General features: G+C 41.0%; 1 protein-coding gene across 1 annotated transcript; it reads left to right on the top strand.

Moving 5' to 3' along the window:
- Positions 1-2029: 2029 nt before the first annotated feature.
- ntrk1 (neurotrophic tyrosine kinase, receptor, type 1) lies at positions 2030-19009 on the top strand. Its single transcript, XM_027001107.2, has 17 exons — positions 2030-2439; positions 5129-5203; positions 5737-5808; positions 7708-7776; positions 8344-8495; positions 8651-8793; positions 9322-9460; positions 11180-11512; positions 11979-11996; positions 12191-12252; positions 12342-12444; positions 13490-13654; positions 13939-14069; positions 14341-14513; positions 16223-16463; positions 16638-16796; positions 18824-19009. The coding sequence occupies exons 1-17, from the start codon at positions 2246-2248 to the stop codon at positions 19007-19009; spliced, it is 2415 nt and encodes an 804-aa protein (XP_026856908.1). The 5' UTR covers positions 2030-2245.
- Positions 19010-20738: the final 1729 nt, after the last annotated feature.

Here is a 20738-nt window from a genome sequence, read left to right as displayed (position 1 = left end):
ATATATATATATATATATATAGTATTTGAAATGATGTAGAACTTTAAGAAATGCAATTTATTTCACTTCAGCTTCAAGGTTAATATGTCGATATGTGGAACATATATCGCTTGAACTTCAAGGTTCTCAGACTTAGTGATCAATTATAGCATTGTAGTACCAAATTACTGCGACCCTCTTTTACTTAATTTGTACTTTGCAAGCGAATAACACACGACAGGTTAATTAAAAAGCTATGATAAAAAAATAAGTTATGGTAACAGTGTGAGATAGCTTGCAGTAGGTGTGGAAAATGTTCTGCTGTTAGACCTTAATCAAGTTACCCACTGCTCTGATTGGTTTTGGTGTCTTGTTTGGCACATCCTGTTCCTACTTTTATCAAAACTTCTATCTATGCAATGCATACTATGAAATGGTGTGAACAGTTTCAGAGCTGCTTGAAATGTGACACCATATATCACAGTATTTTTACTATGAATCTCTTTCATTTACTGTTCGAATCTATCATAGTATAGTGACAAATCTTGAAAAAGATCAATATTATATGCTTTGCTGTGTTGCATCAAAAGAAAAAAAATAATTAAATGAGAACAGGCTTTATCATCTGAACAACAACCAGTCCGTATGTATCTCAGAAATATCACAGCTGCTATTCTGAAGGATGAATGAGGGAGCTTTAACAAGGACAGTCTTTACCACGCTCCAGGTTTAAGCTATTTCTAAATGAACCAGGGCAACTCCAATAGGAATCGATGGACTGCAGAAGTACATGAGCACTAGGGAGATGCAAAGAGGTAAATAACAATGGCAATAATAAAGCAAGCAGCAGAATCTGCGAAATGGGCTTAAAAGCTTCTCCGTGGGCTCCTGCTTTTAAGGAGCTGGAGAGGTCCATCGAACCACCAAAGATGGCATTCTAAGCCCACTGCACTACACCACCACAGATGGATTTCTCTTTCCTCCCTTCATAGCACTCTCTCTCTCTCTCTCTCTCTCTCTCTCTCTCTCTCTCTCTCTCTCTCTCTCTCTCTCTCTCTCTCTCTCTCTCTGTCTCTCACACTCACACTCTGGGTGGGTATCTGAGCTTTCTGCCTCTGATGAATTCAGAGAGAGCAAAGGAGAGAGGAAATCCTGAACTAACACTCTCCTGAATTCAGCTCCAGCCAGGAATTATGGTCAGGGCACTATGACCTCACACCCATGTGTATGGTCACTCAGAGAGGTGGGGGTGGGGCTCGGCATTTATCTCTACAGAAGGCCGAGGTTCCATGATCTCTTGACATGGCGACATTCAGACTACCCTGAAGCTTTTTTATGAGAACAATGGCCGGAATATCTCTTACTGCCTGTTTTTATTGAGAAGCCAGGAAGAAACATTTTTCAGCATGATTTTTATCGCCCACTCATTATTGTGGCTTAGGAGCCAAATATCTACACTAAGTTACCAAATATCTACACTAAGTTAAAATATGGAGATGGTACCTAATGCAAATTAAAGGCAGCAGTTAAACTGACATAGACATTTCTGATAAAAAGTGTTTTTTTTTTGTTTGTTTTTTTAATTTAAGGTCTTTGACAGCTATGTGCATAATTTTTGGGACATCTTCATGTTTGGCCTTGGTTTGGTTCATCAAGTTCTCCTAGTGATAAAGCCAAGCAGCTTTTATCTCTATATGTCTGTTTGTCTCTCTCTCCCTGTCTCTCTCTCCCTCTCCCTCTGTCTCCCTCTTCTGATCCTTCACTTCCTCCCTGTTTGTTCACTCCAGCAGGTGGTGGCCTTGTTCTCAATCCCATCCACCTGCAGCTAGCCTGCTGCCGGTATGTTCTCCCTTCCCTTCACTATGGCCCCACATCACATCTGCCCGCTCTGTTCGCGTCCTGGAGGTGTCTGATGACCACCGCGCCCTCTCTCCCTCCCCACCCCTGCCTCTCCCACCCCCACTAGCTAATGGATTCCCTTGCCCCGCTCCTCCCTCTCTCCACCTCTGAATAGGAGGCAGTGAGGGGAGGAGAAGAGAGGAGAGGGGAAGAGAGGAGAGGAGAGGAGGCAGCAATCCACTGCTCCCCTGGGCCCCTACCTCACTACTGCTCCAGCAGCTCAATATCTCAGCCCCAGCCCAGAGCACACAACCCAGAGAGCCTTGGCCAAGAACGAAACGTGCTGCCGTGGCTCCAGCTATCCAGATCGCCAGCATCACTGCCTGGAGGAGGTTCTGGACAGAGCTGACCTCAGGTTAAGCTCACCATGGCGGAGAGTGCCACACGGTCAGCGGCCCTGGCCCTGGCCCTGGCTCTGGCGCTCACCCTGGTTGGGCCAGTTCTGAGCGGCTGCCCGGCTGCGTGTCGCTGCTTCTTTGCCATGCTACAATGCCTGGAGACAGACGGCATCACCAGCATCCCGGCGCTGGCACCGCAGGAAAGCGAAAACGTCACGGATATGTGAGTCTGGCTCAGTCTCTGTGCATGGAGGGGGAAATTGTCCATGGACCTTTCAGTGACTTATAGGGTTTGCCAGAGGGGTGCTGCTTATGAGGTTAGTAGGGTCAGAGGCTCAGATCAAGTTCTTTACTTCAGAGCTCTTGGCTGCTGTGAAACATGGAATGTATGGTTTGCTGATTTACTTGGTACATGGCAAGCATCTCTTGCTTGAAAATTCTGCATGGAGCAAATACAAATGATGAGTAAAAGTCCAGGTGACTGGACTATTGGTTATTTAGGGGGGTCAGACCCAAACTCACAAATGGAATCCATACATTACAGAGAGCTGTACATTTAAACATGTTTGTATGGTGCTGGTGCAAATGCCATGAACATTCTGCAGTCAGTGACTCCAGTCAGTGGATGGATACAATGAATACATTACCTTATTTCATGGAGTCAACTGAAACACTTAAAGACTGAAAGAATAGTGGTGTGGCATAACAGTTATATTCTGAATGTGTGCATCATCAGTGAATGAAAGTTATGGAACACATAAACTTTGCCAAGATATAGCAGTAAACTGCTCATTCAGCTTTGGTTAGATCATCAATTATGATTGGTTTTGATTCTAACCAATTAAATAGAAATATTAATTAGAGAAGAGAAAGTGGGAAGATTGGACCAGTAATTGCTTTAATTTAAGGGGCTTGAAAAGAAACACCAACCAGTAACCAAGGCATCCCAGATATTAGCTGAGTTTGCTAACATTGAGTAATGCTAAACAGTCATGAGAGCTGGACTTATCTAGCCTTATCTAGGACTTATCACACGAGTTGTGTGACAGCCCGTGCTGTCTTACTGACTTGTATACAGTATTCTTCAGTATTCAGCATCTGTAAAATGTCACAGGAGTTATATTCAAAGATCATCTTCATCAGTTTTGAAGGGCATGCCAGGTTAAACAGGTGTAAGGCTATGGATACAGTGTTTTAGAAACACTGGGAATTTGAAAATAATTTTAATCACAGAAAATACTTGAACATCATTGGCTTAGAACAACTCAAAGGTTTGAGGAAATTTCTGAACAATGTGAGTTTAAAGAGTTACTTCCTGTCCAACCTTGATAGTGTTTTCCTGTTCATCCTAGGCTCTCAAGCATAGGACTGAACATCTCAGATGACAAACATACTCTTCAAACAGGGTCTAAAAGCCCTCCTCCTATGAGTAATACAGTTATATACATATCTACTGTGTGCCCCTCCCATACTGATGTATGCCACATTTGCTCAGAACAGGAGCAATTAAGTCTCCCTTACTTCAAATATCCAATGTGGTAAAAAACTCAGATAACAAGCCATCTCTTCTACTCTCTCTCTCTCTCTCTCTCTCTCTCTCTCTCTCTCTCTCTCTCTCTCTCTCTCTGTTTTTTTCTCTCTATCCCTCTCTTCTTCTCTCTCTATGAGAGACCTCAGGCAAAAGCTCTCCACATAACGTTTTCTCAGTACACCTCCCGGGTTCACCGAACTCTAAAAGAGAAGCGATATTTGCTCTGACTACTCCAATCAATAACCCTGAATTCTCTTTCATGTTATATTTATGCAGAACATTTGTACCCTTGAAATGACAACGATTCATGGTTTTTAGAAAGTTAAAAATGGCACAGTACAAAAAAAGGCACATAGCTTCTACTGGGAAGAAAAGCAAAGGGCCATTACCTCCATAGCAGCAGCAGAAATTCATCATGCATCATGTTATCAATTCAATTCTGTGAATTGGCAACAAATGCCCAGCTGAGAACAATAGATGAAATATTACCCACTTGGCTCAATCAAATAAGCAAGGGCGTTTCAAGATCCTCATCCCACCTCCCTTGTAATTACATTACTGCCCTATGGCTCAATCACACACAAATAAATATCTGTTTTTGTATTCTGGACTGCATGGCTTAGTAGAGCTACCTTACCATGAAACACCAGTTAGGCTTAACGGAATGCAGTCGTGCTCTGTGAGTTTTTTCATGTCGCATTTATTGGACAAGATTACTTTTGAAGGATATGAATAATTGAATGATCAGTGTGATCATTTGAAGGGATTTGACTGGACTACAAAAGAGAGAATCGTGATCGTGATGTTGCACCCAGGCAAAGTGCTGCACTGGCCTTCACAGTGTGAATAAATATGGCTAAATCTTTTTCACAAGCACATTGATTTTGAATGTATATTTAAAAATGAACATATGACAAAGAACTCCAACTGTATGGAGCAAAATAGAAAATAAGTTACAAAGCAGCTTAGAAAAGAAATGGATTTATCCTCGCAATGCTTTGGAAAATGCTTTGTAGATTTAGTTTTGTGTCTGTATGTCTAGGTTATGTGCTTTATCAGTTTGGAGTGCTCTCTAAAATGCACTGATTAGCTTGCTAATGTGTAATATGTAAAAATACCCATTTGATTTTCCAGTACGAGCTATAGGAGCTACTATTTTCATAAGACTATTTAATTCATTGAAAAGTATCATATTAAGGCCTGAGGGAATGTAATACCTACCTGAACTATGTATACTGCAGTTATTGATGCACTGTTTTGCAATAGCTTCATTCATTCATTGATTGATCAACACCTCCCTTGAATCCTAAACTCTTCTTTTAATGGTGGGTTAAGTTGATGAAAATACTGAGGGAAATGCTCTTTGTCTTTGGTTAACCAGTTACATCGAGAACCAGCCAAACCTAGAGAATATCACAGACATAGACCTTGCCAACTACAGGGAACTGAAGAACCTGTGAGTACCTGAACGCTTCTTCACACTGCTATTACTGGTTTATGCACCTTAGTGAGAGAACATTTGTGTATCTAACACTACACTGGAATTGAAGTTCAGGAAAACAGCTAAATGCCCTTGAATATACAGTGTTGGAAGCAGTAAAAACACTAAATTTTGTTTGGATAAAATGTTAGTTAAAGGAATACTTCAGCAATCACTGAAACTGGAAAAGTAGGGCATGAAAGCCAGCTAGCATCATTTCAAACTTTCCCTTTAAAGTTTCTTGTGACTGGTTGAGTCATGGGTCTATTTGACTTGTGCAATTATGCCTAAACAGACTAATCCAATGTATGTCTATGTATAAAGATATGATCAGTTGACTGGCCACCACACCATGTATGATTTCCTTGTTTGTTTGTGTGTGTGTGTGTGTGTGTGTGTGTGTGTGTTTGTGTGTGTGTGTGTGTGTGTGTGTGTGTGTGTGTGTGTGTGTGTGTGTGTGTGTGTGTGCGTACGTGCATGCATGCATGTGTGTGTGTTTTTCTTTCTAGCACAGTCACAGAATGTGGCTTGGTGTTCATCTCTGATAATGCCTTCCAGCATAACTATAAGCTCCAATATGTGTAAGTGGTTTCTTATTTTCCCAAAGGAAGACCTATCTTCTAGAACCTGTTATGTTTCCACTGTTTGCAACTGTCATTTGCTGCTTTTGAACAGAAATGCTGACTTCTTGTTAGCCCCTTGGATCAGGTGACAAAACTACACTTGACTATATATATATATACATAGAATATAATACCAAGAATGTCATTTTGCCCAACATTAAAGTTTTGTAATTGTGTGGATTATCCAATCTCAATAAGACCTCCTAGCCTAAGGAATGAAAATAATTAAATTGGATTCCAAACAGATAATATTTTTTAAAAGCTATTATTTCTAAGACCAATGCTAATTACTAACACAAATGTACAATCATAAGACCATGTTGCAGCAAATATAAAATATGCAGCCATTTACTCTTGGATAGTACACCAAAAACTATTCAATTTCACTAGAAAACCAGGGCTAGAAATTTGAACCATATTTCTTTATAGAGCATGGGTCAACCTGCTATTGACACACATGTAAACAAAGGCAGATCCATTTTGGCTGTAAAGCATCCACAGGTAGTTGACTCTTATCACCCATATCTTGTAGTCTCTAGCCCCCTGCCCTGTATGACATGCTCGGGGCTACTGATCAGGGTGATAGCGGTGAGGGTGGGTAGTGACTCGGGATATGGTCTCCCCCTGACGAAACCAGAGACGGCATCCAGAAGTCACCTTTTACTTGCTCGCTTTGGCTTCTTATTGACAGCTGATGCATAATAAATACACTCCACTAAGGGTCCATTATGACTTAATCAATATTTCACTGAGCAATGTGTAGGGGGAGCAGATGTGTCTCTAAAATCAGGAGCATCGCTCTGGCAGGGTTGGGGGGTGGGGCGTGACTTGCTGGCTCTGGTTGGGTGGTTGGGTACTGGGGGGTATATGAAAATGCAGAATTCTGTTAAGAGTCTGAGAGACTGAGATTGTAAGGAGATGTGTATGGTATTATTTCCCTGATCTCCTTTAATTTTTGCAGTGTTAATGGTCTCTTCTTAAGACCTCACTAGTCCCCCCTACATCCAGTATTTGGTGGCAGCTGCTGTCCCCAACCACGGCACTGAAGAGGAACTAACCCTGTAATAGATAGGCCCTGATGGCTAAACCATCTGACATGAACTTTTCAGAAGTAGCAAAACAAATATTTGAAACCCCACTGGCCCCCATTAGCCCTGCCACAGTAAATCGGTATCCATGGCATGTGGTCCCCCCCCCTCCAGCCCTGCACCACCATCCCCATCAGCTCCATCCTCTTCTCAGCGCCAAAGTCTTAATTTTCATCTGCCAAGCCCCTGCCATTTGATGACCACATAGAGAATGAGTAACAAATCAAAGAAGACCAAGCAATCAAAAATCAGAACAATTTAGTGTAACACTATAAGGTTCTTGGGCAGCTATGTACAAAACTAGCAATGAGTGAATCCCCTCTAGTAATAAAAGTGATTTTGTGTGGCAGTATGTTTACTTTTTAAGAGTAAACCATTCTGGACGCTTGGTTGCTGTCATAGGTTTGACTTCAGGGCTGTAGGACACAAACTGTTCCATGCAGCTGATTAAAAGCAGCCACTGTCCAAGTCACAGTGGCTAATTCACTAATGTGCCATATACCAAAATGCATGCCAAATGAAGGATATGAATCACTTGCCTTCATCTTAAATTGAACGTGTATTGCAGCTCTGTCTTTAGTCCAGTTTGAACAATATGTGGTCATACCATGAATTTTTACAGCATTAATCTCTGTATCACAGTATTAATTGTAACTGGGACCTTTATTAAATAATTTCCCAGAAATAAGACCTTAGATTTTGGTGGCTGCTTTAATATCACAAATGTTTCTCTTGTCTCACTCTTTCCCCATGGTATGACAACGCACAGGAACCTGGCCACAAACTCACTGCTGCACATTGGCTGGAGAGTGTTTCACTCCTTGTCCATACTCAGCCTGTGAGTGAGACCACACCACATCACTGCCACACTGCCACTACCAGGATCTGAAGACACTCTGAAAATTTGCCTTCTGCATGGTACAAGGAAAGGTTCACCAAATGTTCAAAATGTCATCATTACTGGCCTAGTTTCAACAAATTTATCTTGGAATAATTAAAATGGATAGTGCCAAGGAATTTGTTAGCAATGTGATAGTCAAATGTTAAAACTGTTAAAGCTGTGTTAAGTAGGGTGGTAACCATGCATCATTTTGAGAAATTGGTGAAACTTTCCTTTGAGAACGTTCCAGTTACTCAGCCATTCAAAATTTCATTGGGTAAACAAATATGGTTTTACCTTTGGCTGCTACATTGGGAAACTGGGGTTTCAGCCACCAACTCATCAGTGAACTGACAACTTGAAATCCCATTATAAGTAAATTAATTAAGGTTAATTAATTTTAAATAGACTTTCATAACTTTCATTCAAAAATGAAAACATTTAAGAAACATTTTAGTTCACCTACTGTTTACCTTTTTGACCTCTTGAACACAAAATAAAGTCACAAATGGTTCTCTTTCCCAGAGTTCTGCGGGAAAACCCCCTCGCTTGCTCGTGCGATATCTATTGGCTGCAGCAGTGGCAAAGATTAAGGCGGGGGGACATTGACAGCCAGCAGAGCTGCATATATGATGGCAGCAGCATTCAGCTCGACAGCTTTGCAATGGAGAACTGCAGTAAGTGCACACATTAGGCGGAAAACCTGCCATACAATGACCAGCAATCTCGGAAAAGTGCCGTATACATTGGCAATTCCAGTGTACCTGCACAGGCTTGCTGTTTGTAGGGTGATTTACAGATGTTCTCCACTAAGTGCCTCCCTGTTGCTCAGGTGCTCCTGAAGTCAGCATCAATGCACCCAGACTAACCATTAGGGAGGGGGGAAACCTGACGTTTGAGTGCCAGGTGACTGGTGTACCTGTGCCCAGTATCAGATGGAGAACAGAGCAGCTTCAGTCCAACTGGACCCTGCAGGTACTGTGCAGCATTACTTACATAGCCAGGCAGAGGGAGAGAGAATATGAGAGGGAGTGGGGGAGAGTAATAAACTCCTCAACAAGGATCTTTAATTCTTAAAAGATAGTACATCTGATGTTACTTGCAATGGAGAATGTTGCAGTGATTCATTAACTCTAGAAATTCCAATTGAGGCCTGCCCTTGCAATGAACAATCATATATCAGCCATTTCCCCTTTTTGTGAAATCAGTTATTTTAGTTTTGATTTTGAACTTTTACATTACAATTACATGAAAATGCTAAATATGCTTTATATAGACTTACCTTACTTCATTCATGTGGGCATTTAAAAATAAAATTTGCAATAATGCTTTATATTATTGTTTTTATTTTGTAGAATGCATAAGAACAGTATATGGATATGTATGGTTGCAAGGGATAGCATTATTCTGCAATAGCAGAATGCAATAATGCAACAGCATTATTCTGCAAATGGTTCAGTGCTGCTACATGTCTAAAGTGTGTGTGTACATGTACATATGTAGAGGGGGATCTGGGGCTCCACCCTCGAGCTGGTGCTACACCTCTGGAACGTATCATCAGGGGACAATCTGCACAACCTCACCTGTGAGGCAGAGAACCGTGCTGGCCCAGGAGAGGCCATGGTTCAGCTCAACATTGAGTGTGAGTCTGTATTACCATACATGTCACTGTGCTCAGTTTATAACACTGAATAGAAAGTTAGCCAGACTCAGCATCATCACATTTGAGGAAGTGATAACTGATATTTAAACTGCACCATTTAAATAAGACATGATATACAGCACTATAAGCGCAATGGGCACAGCTTAGGTTTTGTTTTTGCCTTCTTTTGCAGTATGAACAATATTTACAACTGAAATGATCATTGTTTACATTGTTTATCACCTCCACTTTTGAAAAGAGAAAGACAGTGCTTGACATCAGACAAATATATGACCAACAGGGGAATGATAATGACTGTCAGGAAAATGGGATGATAACTGTCATCAGATCTTATTTGCTCTCTGCTAATGGACTTCTCTCCCCCGTAGTCCGGAAACACAATTGTAAGGATTGATTAGCAGACGGTAAGTGTGTTAGCTGCAAATCCATCAGAATAGCCTCAGTGGTGGACAGAGTCTCATTAATGACCTCTGCTTAATTACTCCCCAAAACCAAAATGGTGCTTACAGTGGTCTATACACAGCACTGAAGACTATGGCTTGATGGCACAGTGCCAGGATAACATAAACAGTGAAATACATATTTTTAAATTTCGTTTTTCACTTGGACTGAACATCATATTACTAATATAAGTATTTTAGTAGTCTGAACTATGGTAGCTGCAGCTACCCCGATGATTTAGGCGTCAAAGTCCAATTACACAACCCCCTTTTAACAACAACTGGTTTAATTGGCAACGAAGGTGCCTGGCAGTTTAATTCCATCTCTCATCCTAACCAGTGACGAAAGCATGCAATTATTTAATTATTTTGACTCCTGTACTTACTGGAGTTCGTGGGCAATTGAAGAACCTGATGAACTACTAACATAACGACTGGGAACATCATCAGGAGCTATCTCTGGAGTACAACACACAAAGCACTTTCTGGAGGCAGGGTCATGGGTTAAGAGCGGCAAAATGGCTATAGACGATTGGCCAGGCTGTGCACATCAGCATGTTCCTCGCAGCTAAAGAAACTGTTTCCTGTGCTCTACGTCTGCCAGGCATCCAGGTGCTTCTTGTGGTTGGGTCCCCTAAACAGGATGGGATTTATTATTCATGCCAGGTCAACAAGTTTATTGTGAAGATGGAACCCATTGATTCACTGGAAAATTATGACACGACCCCTGAGCAAGCTTCTGGCTGTTTACTTTCCTGATTTAGCTTCAAATGCTTATGGGGCAAAGAGACACATCTAAAATCTACATTTTGCTTCCTGGCTTTGTTTAGAGGTCCAGGATACAGCATGCCATGAGTGAAAAGATGCAGTACAACTTTAGAGATTCAGTACAGGTCCTCCAACAGCACTTCCACATAATGGAACAGAATACTACAGAACAAAAAGTGTTTTAAACTTTTAATACATGAGCCTGACAAACTAGGTGGATAGTTTGGGTTCAGAAAATATAACTCTGCCCTAACAATTTGTTCCAACTTTTTGAACTTGTTCATCTCTCTGCAGAAGTAAAGTCAGGGTAAAACTTTGCAACCATTGTGAGCCCACTCAGAGCTAAAATAAGCTCCTGTGCAATTTGGAGGTATTAATCGTAATTCCTCTGCTTGCAAAGCCAATCTTTTTGCATTCAGCACAGTCTTGCTTCTGTTCTAATTGCATGAGTTAAGAGGAAATGATGATGTCTGTTTCACTCTGTGTCCAGTCCCCGTGAGGATCCTGTTCTTGAGGGAGGCAGAGCCGCAGCACCACTGGTGCTTCCCGTTTGCAGTGGATGGCAACCCAGCACCAACCATCCGTTGGCTGTACAATGACACACCGCTCAAAGAGACCATGTACACATACACACAGCTGATCCCAGACTCAGACGACGGCTCCGTGCAGCACGGCTGCCTGTTCCTCAACAAGCCGACGCACATGAACAATGGCCGCTATACACTCATTGTGGAGAACAAGCTAGGCTGGGACAGGGCAACAGCCAATGGCAAGTTCATGGACAACCCTTTTGACCCCCTTGACCCAGAAGGGGTCATCCCTGGTGAGTTACGTACATTGGAGACCAGTGGATAAATGCCATAAAGTCTTTTTCTTCAAGTAGATACTCCAGATACTGTCACCTTTCAAACTGAAAGTCCAAACTTTCTGTTTGGACAGCATTTTCAAGTAAATTTCGAATATATATATATATATATATATATATATATATATATATATATATATATATATATATATATATATATATATTTCAGAAAAACTACAAGTAAAAAAGTGTAAATCCATTTTTTTACTTTCTTAATGTAGTTGCCAAAAACAAATCAACTACTTAGAAAACACTGATTCTTGAATAGTGCCACAGTGCCTGTGCTTTTATAACTTTTCAACCACGTTAGATCTTAACTATTTTTGAAGCCACAGAATGCATTAAACTTCCAGCACCTTAATTGTCTATAAGTGAGGATACTGATTACTTAATGATTTTTTTTTCTCTCCCAAACACTGGCTAGTCTTAACCAACCTCCCAAGTAAGTCATTTATATTCATCCCCAATTAAATTATTCACTACTTCATAATATTGCACGTTATATTTAAAGCTCTCATATCAGAAGTGTATGTTAAGAGTCTCTTCATCTTTAATGCAATTTGGACACCTCGAATAATAAAGTGTGCCTATAGTCACTTTTATCTTGATGACTAACAAAAAACTTTTATATTCTAGCACCTGCTACCAACCAGTCAATAGGTGATGTCACAGAAAAGCTGGAAAGCAGGTTGTTTGGGGTAAGAGAATGATGGGAACTGACTCTGGCAGATCGATAATGGTCCCTCCATGATTGGGCGTCGGCACTGGCTTATGTTTCTGTTTGCAGGTGTCGGTTGCCGTAGGCCTCGCCGTTTTTGCTTGCACATTCCTCCTCATCATGGTGCTGGTCATCAATAAATGCGGGCAGCACTCCAAGTTTGGCATCCATCGTAAGTCTCAAAAGCACTCTAACGCTGAACTTCAATATGTACCGGGAGAGGGGTTTGACATTGAGTACAATCCCTAGCTAAGGTCCAGATTTATTGGAGGCTTTGATACAGGTATAGATGCTTGAGGTTTCAGTAATGCAATCATCTGTCATATAGGACTATCAAATAGGCCTAAAAACTTGCAATTGCAGGGTCAAGAAGTGGATAGAGACAGCTGCACACCCAATCTCACATTCACATTAAAAAAAAAGCTCGGAAACAGGGAAGCCCGATAAAAGGCTCCTGCCAGAGTACTCTGGAGGGTGAGCTCTGTGGCTGGCCATCGTTCTACTTTCAAGAAACATCCACGGGAGGTGGTGATATATGGTTTCCACTGGGGCTGCAGCTCTGCCCACTGTCAGCCTAACAGCCCGGCGAGCTGCTGCCAGGTCTTAATTACAGTTTGCAAAAAGTGAGAAGTGCAAGGGGCCGCGCCTGAGGCCATTAGAGAGGAGTGACGGAGCCAAGGCTTTTCAGAGCTCACCCTGCTACCAGAGTGGCTGAATTGGCCTGATTAGCCCCCTCCTTTCCCTCCAAAACCTCCCTACTCCCCCTGTGTTCCTGCTCCACCTACACAGCATCCTAGGAGCCCTACTGCCCTTGTGGCTAGAGCTGTTTCCTTGGTTTGGGGAGGAACCGTGGGCAGCTCTAATGACGTTTTGTTATCATCTTGCTGATAAGATTTTAAGAAGCATATTGAGCAGTAGTATATACTTGGAATAGTTATTATTATTATTAATAATAACAGTAATAATAATAATAATTTTATATATCTTTTAATGGATATATAAATCATTTAAGGAATTTAACGGCTTTGTAGAATATAGTTGTAAAACCAGATAAAATTAACAATATCTTTAAATTCATAGTTATAGTAATTACTGCTTATGTTGGTAGAATTTAAATTAACAATGCACAGGTGCCATGCAGACATTGCATAGGTGTAAATTGCATTTTAGTACCAGACAAACCAAAGCTTTCCTGCTCCTCTCTATATCAACAACAGGGTCATCAGTTCTAGGTACAGAAGACGACCTTGCCGTCTCGCTCCGCTTCATGAACTTTGGTGCAAGTCCTCCCTCCTCTGATGAAGGCACATTAGATTCTGGGATCTCCAGCTTTGTTGAGAACCCTCAGTACTTCTGCGGCATCATCAAAGACAAGGACATGTGTGAGTGGGATGGACAGCAACACAAAAAAGAATTTTAACTCTAATCAGGACACCCTTTCCCAATGACATTGCTGCACCATGATCATCACATGATGTGTAGAGCAAATTTGACCCACTCCGATTGCTAAAATACAGTGCTTCTGGGAAATAAGTATAAGAAATGCTATGTATAGAAATGTGATTGAAATGTGTAAATTTAAGTGCACACATTTGAGACATTCATTATTAAATCACCTTTTGTGATGGTGTAACATTGTTATAATGATTTGCTATGGCCATTTTAGGTGTGCAGCACATTAAGAGACAAGACATCATGCTGAAGTGGGAATTGGGAGAAGGAGCTTTCGGCAAGGTGTACCTGGCAGAGTGTGCCAACCTCTGTCCTGACACTGACAAGATGCTTGTGGCCATTAAGGTAGAGTCCAAGTACAATCCATTCTACCAATGAAAGAACATTTCACTACCAACCAACCCAATCCCCAAGCACTCCACATATTTATTTGTTTCCACTAATTCACCTTCCAACACATCAACACACCAAGAGCCCTTGATTACCTGGCTCATATGCAGCTGGAGCAGAACAAAATCCTAGTTTGGAGTGGTTGCCCCAAAGGACTAGATTGAGAACCTCTGTGACATAATCCCTATGCTGAAATAAGAGAGTTTACACTGTACTTCATGTCTAGACACTGAAGGACGCCAATGAGTCAACACGCCAGGACTTCCAACGGGAGGCCGAGCTCCTCACCGTGCTCCAGCATGAGCACATTGTTCGATTCTATGGTGTGTGCACGGATGGAGAGCCTCTTGCCATGGTGTTCGAATACATGAGGCATGGTGACCTCAACCGCTTCCTCAGGTCAGCACGGTGGATTTTGGTCATGTGGAAAAATTGCCACAAGGGTCTTGGGTGGCCGCAAAATAACATGAAGCTTCATTTGAATGCAAAAGCCATACAGACATTACAAGATGTCCAAGTCAACTGGACATAAATTGCTTCTTCAGTTCAATGCAGTGGTTTAATGGTCACTTCACCTTAACAAGCACACAGGACAGCAATGTGGGAAAGTGGTTAGGCAAGGGCAAGAAGCTTAATGTTGCAAAGTGTACCCATGAAATGATGTGAGGGTTTTTTTTTTTAATGCTCTTGCTATTTTAAGGGATTAAAGCAGAGGGCTCAGTCCTTTTACTTTTGTCTGTGGCTGATCCTGACAGACAGTGCACAATATTCTTTCGCCAATTTCACTGGCCTTCTGCGCCGAACAAAATTGGCACTAAGCCTATAGAATATAAAGCCATTAGTGAGTGCTCTAATGGACTTGAAGTACTGTAGATGATTAGTTAAAGCAGACAATACCTCCATCAAGAAGCATGTCAAAAGAAGTTCTTAGGATAGTGTATTAAAATATATCTGTATTGTGTCGGCCCCACTCACAGATTTTCACCAGAGCAAAGAATTTAGGATGGGGTACAATTTAGAGATGATAAGAAATGACCATTAATCTGCACCATTAGAAATGACCATTAATCCATAATTTCTTAGATTTAACTGTACATTACATTTCATACCAGCTAGTTTCCACAAATCTCTAAAGAACTGCAAAGCTGTTGCTCCAAAGGTTCCTAGTCCAAAGCTGGAACCCTGTAGTAAGGCTATGCATGGAAAAGTCCTGACCCAGCTAAGCAGCGTTTATCTCTTCGACATGATGAAAAGTTCCCTGAACTATGAGCCTGTTGGAAGGCCATATGTCCAGCACAGAGGAGTCTCAGTGACTTACCCCGTGCACCAGGAGCCGTTTTGCCAGGTGGCAGTGGGGCCAGACTGGGAGTGGGGGACAGTGCGCGCCGCTGGGGAGGTGGAAATCACATTTCGAGGAGACAGTCCATGGATATAGTCTCCAGTCTGAGCAGCAGCTGCTGTTCTCCTGCCACCTGCTTGATAAACTAATAGTAATAACACAGGGAACCTCTGAGCAGCATGGAAAAGGCCAGTCAGTGACACAGTGGAAAGGCGCAAATATTAGGATGAATGGAAACCAGGGGCCTTACTCACTGGAGTCTGAGACGCATGACAAGGGCGACTTTATATAATATTAGAGGAGCAAGTCCAAGATGGAATTTGTTTGAAAGAGCTGTTTTACTTTGCATACTTGATGGATTGATGTATGTAAATAGGCTACCAGAAGTTGCATGCATGGTCATGGTGGTGATGGATCTGTGGAGTGCTTCCAGGCTTAACTGACACGTTTTAAGTATCCTCTTCTCAGTGGCATGTTGTGATTAAGGCTTGATACATGAACCAATCCCCAAATATATAGCACAATCCCTAAAACAGGATAATGGAAATTTATGTACAGCACATCATACTGTAATGTAAGGGTACTTACAGTTAACATTCCTTGAAAGAGGAACTACTTCAGATGTCCCACCCTCTCTCTACCTAGGAGTCATGTGTGAAAATAGTGGCCACTCATTGGTCAATTGCATGCAATTAGAAGACAAGGATGAACTTGGAACTTGGAATTTCAAAGCCTTTTGGGCCAGCTAAACTCTGTGTTCCTTGTGTAGGGCTCATGGTCCTGATGCCCGGATCCTGGACGAGGTGAAGTTGCCATCCGCAGGGCAGCTGACACTGCAACAAATGCTCCAAATAGCTGCACAGATCGCCTCAGGCATGGTGTACCTGGCCTCGCTGCATTTTGTGCACAGGGACCTGGCCACCAGAAACTGCTTGGTCGGGGAGGGTCTCGTTGTGAAGATAGGAGACTTCGGCATGTCAAGAGATATATATAGCACTGATTACTACAGGGTGCGCTTCAGTTCAGAAGTCTTTGCTGTCTATGTGAGAGAATGTAGGTGAATGTGGGTGAATCTGGTACGTCTTGTGAGTATATGGCTTCAAATTTCCTTGTGGATGGTGTTTAATGCTGTCTCTTTTGCTCTGCCTCATGTCTATCTCCTGCTCTCCCTAACTCCATCCTAGGTTGGAGGCAGAACCATGTTACCTATTCGTTGGATGCCACCTGAAAGCATCATGTACAGAAAGTTCACCACAGAGAGTGATATATGGAGCTTTGGTGTTGTGCTCTGGGAGATTTTCACTTATGGCAAACAGCCGTGGTACCAGCTCTCTAACAGTGAGGTATACCTTCACCTTCTTTCCCTGTACACCCTTCACCATGTCTTGTAATAACCAGAATCATCCTTTCCTTGCTTGTCCAATTTCACAATAATATTATCACAATTAAGGCTTCAACCAATGTCTAGATTTACTGTTACTGACATTGTTGGCCATGCTTTTAGAAAGCCTGCCTCTAGTCTATTTCTTGTCAATTTCATTCATTCCAGATTAATTCAAATCATTCAAATTATTCCAGATTTGCCAACTTGACTCATCTTCACTCTCCTAAATCATAATTTCATGTCAGTATTGTTTAACATTTCTGGAGCGTTTCTCTAGGACTACTAGTACCTCATTGTAAACAAGGGTTTCTTCACAAGGGACAGATAAAAGTTATAGTAGTGAGAACAGTGCAGGACATCTTAGAACCATTTGGAAAAAAGAAACATTTTCAATGCCATTGTTAAAAATATTAGTCTGAGAACAGTAATGATCAAAAAAGATATGCATGTTGTTGCATATTGTGCACAATAGTACAAGAATTTGGATTAGTATGAATATTGATAAAGAGAAGACCATGAAGGTTTGGAATTGCTGAATTTAAAATAGAAAATACACTTTTCTGCTGTTCCTTTTTCTTCTGCGATGTGCATTAGTCTTAAGTGCTTTGCCTGCCTTTGCACAGTATTTCCAAATCCAGTGAATGCAGAATGATTTCTAACACATAACATCACTCTAACAGTGATGTAAGCTATAAACATTACCTTGGAAAGGAATCAGTCTGTGCTCTTACACTTGTGATACAAAGGGATCGATAGATTTGTAGGTACTATGAAAGAGCCAGACCTCTCAGATTAAGGACTGAGAAGTGGACTCTGCTTGTAACCACAACTGCGTCATTATGGAAGAGAAGCCTCTCTTCTTTCAAGCGTAGGGTGGATCACTTTTCCCATCTACTCAATTTTAATCCGATTAGTCCTCATCTTCGCCCTGGGCCGACGTTGCCTAACCTCGTTAACCTAATCCTTGCTGTCTTGTAATGGACAGAGCTAATTATAAGGAGCCTAATTGTAAGGGTCATAGATAGATTACCCATGAGTTTCCATCGGGCCTGGGAAAGGCGCAGAGAATTTCGGCAGGGTCAATGTGAATCTTTGTTAATTCATTGAAGTGATTGATAGCCCACTTCAGCATGATGTAGTGGAGCGCTGACAGTAGCTTACCCTGCCATTCAATTAGGTAGGCAAATGCCTTCAGGGCACTGTCAGGAGCCACTGGCTTTTTAATGGTTGACCAGTGGCCATGGAAACGGAGAGCAGTTATTATCAATCCATGACAAAGATCCATGCTGAAGAAATACTCTGCAATGTTGAATGATAGTAGTTCATTTGAAAGAAAAAACCCATTCATACAAACACTTGCATATTGTTGCAGCATAAGGTGACAAAAGTATTATTTACCTTTACTGCCAGAATAAATTATGATTTAGTGAAGATGAGTTGAGCTTGAAAAAGTGAAATGTTGAACACACAAAAGTGAATTAAATTAAATCATAGGCACTTAAATCTAAGAAAATACCATTATCTTTTCTTCTTTCAACCTTTTAATATTACTACTACATTGCAATCTCTGTACTGCCTTTTATGTAATATGGTCAGTATTTTAGTTATGCATTACTCCATTACTGCTGACTTGCAGTGAGCTGTTTATCTGTTAATGTTCTTAATTAGCTTCACTTTTGGAAGGCATGATTTTATTCAGTATCAACAAAGGAAAAGTTATTTGTGATGACACTGAATTTAAAACACATTCAAAAACCAAATTTGAAAACTGGAGTCACATATAATTTACAGCTTAATCATTAGCCACTCTTCTGTATTTCTCATTCAGCAATCAAAGAATGCTACACCAATGATCACTAACAATGAATTAATGTTAATGAAGATCCAGTTTACATGCTCACTATGCTAGCATACTTTCCTAGTTATCATTGTCTTTTGGGGAGGCAAGGCATTCCTTCAGAAAGTAAACCTGTGGTTCCTCTGCAGGCCATCGAGTGCATCACCCAGGGCCGGGAACTGGAACGCCCACGCACCTGCCCCAAAGAGGTGCACCTGCTTATGCAAGGATGCTGGCACAGGGAGCCTCAGCAGCGGCTCATCATCAAGGACATCTACAGCCGCCTGGTGGCCTTGGTCAAAAACCCTCCGGTCTACCTGGACATCCTGGAGTGAAGCAAGAGCAGAGGTGGAGGAGATATACACCAGAGATGGAGAGGAGTGCAGATGGACTGCAAAAACTGCAGATAAGGACATGCAGGTGTTTGTACAGCTGCCTACAATGACTTCCCTTTGCTAGGAAACACTTGGCTGCATTGCAAAGGGGCATCTGTAAAGTTTTTCTTTTGTTTACTTTAATTTTTTTCCGAAGCAAAGCTTTTGGTGGCACATTTGGACTTCAGCAAAAATGCAGTTTCTTCGAGTATTCAGCAGTTCGGAGAAGTGCAAATTAATTGAGAAATCAAGTCAGCAAAGAGCAAATCCATTGAATCAGGAAACAAAAATCTATTCAGTTGTAGGGACAACCCTTACCTTTACAAGCTGAGAGGATATTCATATTCAGATATTGTGCTTAAATGTAGAAACACAATCATTCTTTTATGTGATGTTTTTTTCCTCTCTAAGGTGTCTTTTCATAGAAAATGGCATAGAAAAATTTACAGTGTTTTACATATTGTGCCAAGTTGATTGCACTATTTGAAACATCACACCTCCTTTGTCTTGCAATTACAAATAATCAGTGCATTGTATACCAATATATTACGAGTGCACTAAACCTGCATGTATTGGACATTCCTTGTTCTTAAACTCCACGATCCCAGCTTTGTGTGTCTATGTAATTACTTCTTTGCAATACATGTCCATGAAGCCCTTCTTTATTTCAACTATAGCATCACTGAAGTTCAGAAAACCAGACAAAGAATCTGTCTTTTTCTGGTTTTCTGAACTTCAGTGATGCTATAGTTGAAATCTGTCTTTGTCTGGAGCAGACAAACAGCTTCTCAACAGGACACTGCATGTGAGTTACGGTGTCAGCTAGATGTTTTTGTACAGAATTGTATTCAGACATATGATTTTTTCTTACCATTTATTTTATATACTCTAATTCAACATTATTGTCTAATTGCTTTATTAAGAGGTTGTGCATTTAAGGATAGTGTACATGTAATGCTAACCATTGCAACAAGATGGTTTTTCAGCAAAATTTTATTTGACAGAAATGTTTTACATTTACAATTAAGACTACCTTTTGCATTATACTCAAATGTAAGTGCTACTGGCAATTTTGCAAATGTTACGTTTCAAATCTGTGTCTAACAGTCACTGATACATAACAGGGCAAAGAATTTACAGTTGAATAGAATACTTTACCCACTACAAGCTAATGTCATTAATAAAGACATAGGGAATGTTAGCACTATACAGAGGATATCATGCTAACCTGTTCCCCCATCTTTTATTAAATTGTTAGCAACATTAGTGTGTTTGAGGCCATTCAGCTCTATTAATTGCAGTGTATCAATAGCAGCAGAGTGATACATTTATGTTGGTTAAAAAGAGTCAAATTGCTTTTAGACCAAAAGAAATTACACAACTTCAATTTCAGTTTGCTCTATCATTTGTAATTATCATCCAGATAAATATTACTGTTTGAATAAAGCTTTCATCATTGGTTCTGTCTTAATGAAATGTTTCATTCAGGGCTGTTTTGGCATCCTTCAAACTAAAGCTTTTGCCTCTGACACATACATAAAAACTATTAATGAATAGATTCACTGAATACTAATTAAACCCTGCTGGTGAATACTGTTCATTGGCAGTTACATGTTCAGTTCTCGTCCCTTTTTTACTAGTACACTGGCAACAGCGCCCCATATTACAGTTTATAAATATTCATAACATA

The sequence above is a fragment of the Electrophorus electricus genome, chromosome 5, assembly GCF_013358815.1.
Source record: "Electrophorus electricus isolate fEleEle1 chromosome 5, fEleEle1.pri, whole genome shotgun sequence".
NCBI classification, from domain to species: Eukaryota; Metazoa; Chordata; class Actinopteri; order Gymnotiformes; family Gymnotidae; genus Electrophorus; species Electrophorus electricus.
The sequence above is the reverse complement of the archived record's forward strand: the minus strand, read 5'-3'. Positions and strand labels throughout refer to the sequence as shown.

Excerpts from the sequence above, each read along its gene's own strand:
- ntrk1 (XM_027001107.2), top strand. The coding sequence starts at position 2,246 with ATGGCGGAGAGTGCCACACGGTCAGCGGCCCTGGCCCTGGCCCTGGCT. Across the intron at positions 8,496-8,650 it reads CTTTGCAATGGAGAACTGCA|GTGCTCCTGAAGTCAGCATC; the intron begins GTAAGTGCACAC and ends CCTGTTGCTCAG. Across the intron at positions 16,464-16,637 it reads ATAGCACTGATTACTACAGG|GTTGGAGGCAGAACCATGTT; the intron begins GTGCGCTTCAGT and ends ACTCCATCCTAG.